Source organism: Orycteropus afer, unplaced genomic scaffold, assembly GCF_000298275.1.
Source record: "Orycteropus afer afer isolate SDZICR_OR568_19922 unplaced genomic scaffold, OryAfe1.0 scaffold00127, whole genome shotgun sequence".
In the NCBI taxonomy this organism is placed as follows: domain Eukaryota; kingdom Metazoa; phylum Chordata; class Mammalia; order Tubulidentata; family Orycteropodidae; genus Orycteropus; species Orycteropus afer.
The window spans coordinates 2,272,926-2,279,322 of NW_006921714.1; the positions used below are offsets into that span (position 1 = coordinate 2,272,926).

Genomic DNA, 6,397 nt, shown 5'->3' on the forward strand with positions numbered 1-6,397 from the left:
AATTCTTCTGCTAGGTGGGGTTTAGTCCACTTCTATATCCTTCCCTTCAAGGCTCAGGGGTCCAAGATTATCTTCTGTGTCTGTGTTAATTAGTTTCCCTTTTCTTTGTTGAAGAGGGTCTGTGCAGTCTTTCTGCCTAGTCCGCCATCTTGCTGGAACTTGCCTAGACTGAAGTTTCTTGAAGGCAAAATATGTCTTCTTTATTTTCTGTATATTTTGTTCTTTCCTGTGTGCCTGGCAACTCCAGTGCGTACAGCAGTAGTAACCGCCGCAGCTGCATACCGCTGACATTTAATGAGTTCTACATGCTGGGCTGTGTTCTGAGTGTTTTATATGGATTCTTGCAGGTAATCCTCACAATTTTCCCAGATCAGTATGCTTATTATCCCTGTTGTACAGAAGAAGAAACTGAGAGACCTAAGATCACACACAGGTTAACTGGCAGATCCAGAACTCAACCCAAAGCTCCCCAGCTCTACGTCCCAGCATCTTCTAGGTTGTTGACTTGGGTTTCGAGGTTGAAGAGGCGAGGATGGGGTGGGTTGCCAATGGGTGGGAGGGGAGTATCCACAAGAAAACATCAAGAGTTACAGAAATGCATAGGCATGTATCAAAAAAAAGCTACCTGAAAAGATGGCTTCCAACATATCAATGGGGGTTATTTCCCGGCAGTGGGATTAGAAGTGCCTTTTCTATATTTGTAGGTATTGTTTGATTCTTCAAGGAGCAGGCAGGCTGTTGTTATGACAGGAAGATAAACAATGAAGCCAATTTAAATATGGGAAGATAACAAAATAAAAAGAGGAAGGAAAAGGCAGGAAAGAAGAGAGAGCCCCACTGATGTTTCTGAGAAGCAGGGCAGCATGCCGCTCCTGTTTTCGATGCCTCTGGTGATGCTGCAGGAGATGATGCCGGGGAAAGATAACATCTTACCACGATGAATCACCATGATCATCATCACTAACATTGGTAGGGCCCAAAGAAAGGAATAAAGGAAGCAGAAAATCCAGTTACCATCCTAACCTGAAAAAAAGCAAAAACCAAACCCGTTGCTGCCAAGTTGATTCTCATTCATGGCAGTCCCATGTGTTTCAGAGTAGAACTGTGCCCCACAGGGTTTCCACGGCTGTGACCATGTGAGACTACTAGATCTTTCTTTTGAGGTCCCTCTTGATAGGTTCAACATTTTGGCTGTTATCTGAGTGCTTAACCTTTTGTGTCACCCAGGGACCTCTTAACCTAAAGTTCTGAGAAGGTCGAAGTGCCAATGAGAAGTACAATGCAACCAAAAAAGATGCCAAATGGATTCCAGAAAACCCCAGCAAACGAGGGAAGCAGGCCACTCGGATGTGGCCTGGGGGCAAGACAAAGGGCTTATGCTCAGCAAAAGGTGGGCCCAGCCCTATCTTCAGAAACTGAGTTCCCAATGGTGGGACAGGCTGCCTCAAGAGGCTGCGAGCTCTCATCTTTCTCAGATGACACCTCCCGTTTTAGTTAGAAGATCCGAGACAACACGATGGTGAACTGCTTGCTGGGAGAAGCTCCAACTGCATAGCAAAGCAGAAAGAGGAAGACGGGCCGAAGCCAAGCATTCAAAGCCTTTATGAACCATCGCAGAACCTGGGCTGGGCCTCCCCCGAGCGGCCACACTAGAGGGTTCCTGCCTGTGTGCCTGTCTGCCTCCGCTGTACTGGGAGCAGCTTGAGGGCAGGAGCCAGGCCTTCTCCTGGCTGTGTCCCAGGCACCTAATCACAGCTCCTGCACAGAGCAGGCAACAGCACTCGTGTGTGTCGAAGAAACGAACGTCTCCATTCTACGTACTTTATTAACTGATTTCTATTTTAATACATAAAACACAGATAAACTCCTCCTTCTTCCACAACACCTCCGCGGCAACTCTGGCGCTGCGTCCGCCATTCTGAAGGTGACCTGAATTGCAAAGGCCCAGGCGACCAAGCAGATGATCCAGTGACTTGCGCGTGGGTCATCGCCACAAGTTGGAAGCTACATTTGATACCAAGCTGAAAGCCCTCTGGGTGGAAACAAGGTCTGAGCATTCCGTGCAGGGGGGAGGCACATGCCAGGGAGCCGCCAGCTCACGGAGGAATGCCGCTAAGGTGACAGCCATCTCCCTGGAGTCATTCATGGAATGACGTGAAGCCCACGGGCAGGGGCCATTTGGCCTGTCAACCAAGCCAGCCACCTCAAGCTCCTCACACCTGTTTTGGACACAGGCAAATTTCAAGCTGGGGAAAGGCTATGTTGGTAAATGATGACATAACAGTAGACACTGAAACCATACTCAACCTTGGGACCAGGAGGATGGTAACTGGTTCGTCTGTGGGGAAAAGCTTCACCTTAAAAGGACCTAGCTGTGAGCTGGGTGGCACTGTCCCCACAGATGGGCCCCGTGGTGGATGCAGTAGACAGAAGGGGGCCTTCCATGGCAGAGAAAAGCAAGGCCCCCAAAGAATCACCATCTGGGCCAATCCCAAGGCTGAGAGAGTCAGTCCCAGGGGGCGTGCCCTGCACCACAGGGGCATCTGGACACATGGCTTTATCTAGGCGGATTGTGAGGTGTTTTGTTTTTCTCCCCCCACCAGGCTGAGTAACCATTGCCCTGTATAGTCACCAAACCAAAGACTAAAAAAAGATTCATGCCACACAGGCTCATCTGATCCCCCAGCTCCTGCCTAATGTGGCGATGCACCGGCGGCCTAGAGGGTGAGTCGGGCGCTTATCTGATTTCAGCCAATCTGTTACTGTATTTCATTCCCTGTCCTCATGCCCAGAGGCTGTTGCAATGGGTATAAATTTAGAAAGAGAACGATAAATAACATGGAAAAGTTCATTTTAACAAACTAGGTTGTTGCTTGCTTTCTTTTGCTGAAGAAAAGACAAAATGATCTCGTTACTCATTTAGCCCTGACAGTGGTGGCATGTGACATTCTGGACAGCAGCATTAATAACGCATAACCACAGCCCAAGAGGAGCCAGCTTCCTCTGAACCTTGTACAACAGTCAGCTTCCACTCTGAATGCTTCTTAAGGGGTTTCAGGAGATGACAAGTGGATACACACAGCACCTGGCCCAGGATCTGGAATGTTCCAGGCCCTCTGAACCAGTGAAAGTCTAAAGGGAGACAGTGTTGACTCTCCACTGAGTCTGTAGCAGCTAACTTGACAATACACTGCCCCAAACTGCCATTTTATGAGTGACACATTGATAATTTCAATGGAACTGTTTTCTAAGAAAATGAATATCACAGACTAGAGATTTGGGTAATGATGGGAATTACTCTGACAGAGAAACTGCTTGAAAAATGCTTGCCTTCCCTCACACAGAAACTCCCAGCCTGATGGATTTGTCAACCCTCTTGTAAGGAAAGATTGCTGACCAATCTCACCCGCTAATCATTTAGCCCAGACCTCTGTTACAGAGGAAGAAATGAAAGCTGGCTGACTGGCCAAGTCACGTGGCTATCAGTGACGGAGCCGGGGTGGGGAGCAGGCCCTCGGATCCCGGCTCGTCCGCGTGCTCTACACCTCCGCCACCACCCACTGCCAGAAGCCAACCAGCCCAGCGTTGTACCTCAGACAGCATCTCATACTGGCCTCTTCTTCCCAGAGCGATGGTCAGTAAGTCGTAGACCACAGACGCGCTCTGCAAGCTGATCAGGCGGTCACTCTTGTGCTCAGGTATCCTGCTCAGCACAGCATCCCGGTTGGCCTGAAACAAGATGGGAGAGAGAAGCAGATGGTAAGCCAGCCCTCACACACAGCCACCCTTTGCGTTAGGAGTCATACATGTCCTCCTGCCTCTCACAGTTCACCAGCGGTCTGGAGATAAGGGCAGGAAGAAGCAAGGGCTTGTCACCTTGGGTCATTTATTCAAGCCCCAGAGCACCAGTGTATATGATATTCTTCACACACAGATGTCCGGATGCCATCCCAGAGGGCACCTGTACCTGTCGGCAGGCATCTAGAGGAAACCTTGGGAGCCAATGTGAAGCAGTGCGGTTTCACTAGGCTTGGCTTCATAGACAGCCTCGCTCAGACCTAGCTGTGCACTGACATGGCAGAACCACACATCAAGGGAGGCCAAGTTTCTCATCTTGTTTCTGCTCTACATTAAAGAGGGGAGATAATTCCCAGCCCCACATTTCCCCTCGCCGAATAGAGCTACCAAGTGCCACTGGTCCTACCAAGGGTCTAATACCTTCTCTCTATCACACGGGCAAGATTCAAACCCCTATGTGTGTCTCTGCTAGAACGGACCACAAAGACTCATTCAGTCTTATCTGGGGAAGCACAAAGCAGGTGGATGAGGGAAGCAGGAGGAAAGAGATTTTTATTTTAAAAGATAATACCACAGAGGACTCAAGAGAACACCTTGCCAGTTTCCCATCGCCACTGCTCAGCACAGAAATGCACCAGGCAGACAATAGCTTATGAGTCTCATCTATCTAGAAATCAGAGGAGAGCTCTGGTGGTGGAGTGGTTACAGTGCTCAGCTGGTAACCAAAAGGTCAGCAGTTCAAACTCATCAGCCACTCCACAGGAGAAAGATGAGGCAGTCTGCTTCTGTAAAGATTACAGCCTTGGAAACCCCTGGGGCAGCTCTGCCCTTCAGAGTCAACTATGAGTGGGGATTTGACTCGAAAGCAATGACTTCAGGTTTGGATCTAGAAATCAAATGATCTTCACAGCAACTTGTCTCCGTTATTTCTGCAATTTCATTTCTCTACAGAGACCTATCACACGTATTAGGGACCCAGAAGCCAGCCCATTTCCCCTTTTCTTTCCTAGGGGGCTCAAACTCAGGAAGGTTAGATCTCACCTGTTTCTCCCTGCTAATTAACAGAAGCCTCCAGATCCCTTCATCCCGAGGTGCTGAGAAAGAGCCCCTCGGTCTTTACTGTGGGGTAGCATGTGGGGTGCAAGGGTCACTCGTCCAGGCAGGCTGATGTTTGTCTTCCTGCCTGACATTCGCAAAGGCTACACACACGCCTTCCCTCTCACTAATGAGACAAAACACGCTTCCTCTGTGTGTGACTCCAAGGCCCCTTCTTCCAGCCGCCCGTCAGTACTTACTCACTTGAGAATTCCTTGCTCTTAAATGTCAAAACCAACTAAGAATATGTAAGACAGGCCTCTTCCTACAAAGTGAGTCATCTCAGGCGGAAACAAGCCTACTTTTGAAGACGTCGTTCTAAATTTTCCTTGTTGGAATGACTTTTGAGCCCGATGAAGAAGCTCTGGCGGCACTGGGGGCTGCACAGAGTGGGCTCCTTTTCTTTATTGGCTATAAATGTTTCAAACAAAGATCAGAGCTTGGAAGAGAGCAGGACAGAGCAATCATCCTTCCAAGAGACATCTACAAGTGACTGCCAGTGCTTTCATTTTTTTCATTTGTAGAGTCTCTTTTGGTTAAAAAGTTTTAATAGAGAACCTTAAACAGATCCACAAAGATAACTAACCGGCACACTGTCTCGGTAGCAGCTGCGCGGCTGTAGCGCTGACTGCCCCTCTCTCCTGGGAAAACGGATCTGCTCTGCAGTGAAAAGCAGTACACATGCAAATGCCTCCTTGTGGGTGGAGAGACTGGGGACACATTTTTATTTCTAAGTTAAAGTCAGAATCAGTGAAGAATATCATTTCCTCAGCCATCGAAAGAAAAAAAAGGCAATTCCCATTTTAGTTCTGAAATTGGGCACATCCACTTTCTTCTAAAAACTGAAAAATCAGAAAGTCAAATGACATGAAAAAAAGGCAAAGACAACTCAATTTAGACTTCTACCTACATAATTACAGAAGGATTTATAGGCAGACCATGACCATTTTGGTTGGAAACCTAGCATTTCATATTTACTAATGATGTCATTGGATCTCACAATCTCCTGAAGAGATTTTCTGGAAATTAAGAGGATCACAGAGCAAATCGTACTGGCTCCGAGCATCTCAATGTTGAGCAAGATTCATCTCTATCACTTCCACTGGAACACAGGAGCGTCAGAGACGTTTGCGAGATATCCACACTTGTCAGGTGCCATTGAGTCGGCTACCACTCAAGGCGACCCCACGTACAACAGAACGAAATAGTGCCCTGTCCTGAGCCAGCCTCACAATCCTTGCTATGCTTGAGCCCATCTCTGCAGCCACTGTGTCAATCTTGAGGGTCTTCCATTTTTTCACTGACCCTCCACTTTACCAATCATGATATCCTTCTTCAGGGAACGGTCCCTTCTGATAACATGACCAAGTAGGTAAGACAAAGTTTGGCCATTTTTGCTTCCAAGGAACATTCCGGCTGCACTTCTTCCAGGACAGATTTGTTCATTCTTCCGGCAGTCCATGGTACTTTCAGTGTTCTTCACCAATTCCGGCTGCACTTCTTC

At 48.1% G+C, this 6,397-nt stretch overlaps 1 protein-coding gene across 1 annotated transcript in view; it reads right to left on the reverse strand.

The window, feature by feature from the left end:
- The window catches only part of TTC7B (tetratricopeptide repeat domain 7B), a 397,140-nt gene that overhangs the window by 227,700 nt on the left and 163,043 nt on the right, over positions 1-6,397 (reverse strand). The window contains exon 7 of the mRNA XM_042781492.1: positions 3,592-3,729. Coding sequence (XP_042637426.1) covers positions 3,592-3,729 — 138 coding nt within the window. The remainder of the gene's footprint in view (positions 1-3,591; positions 3,730-6,397) is intronic.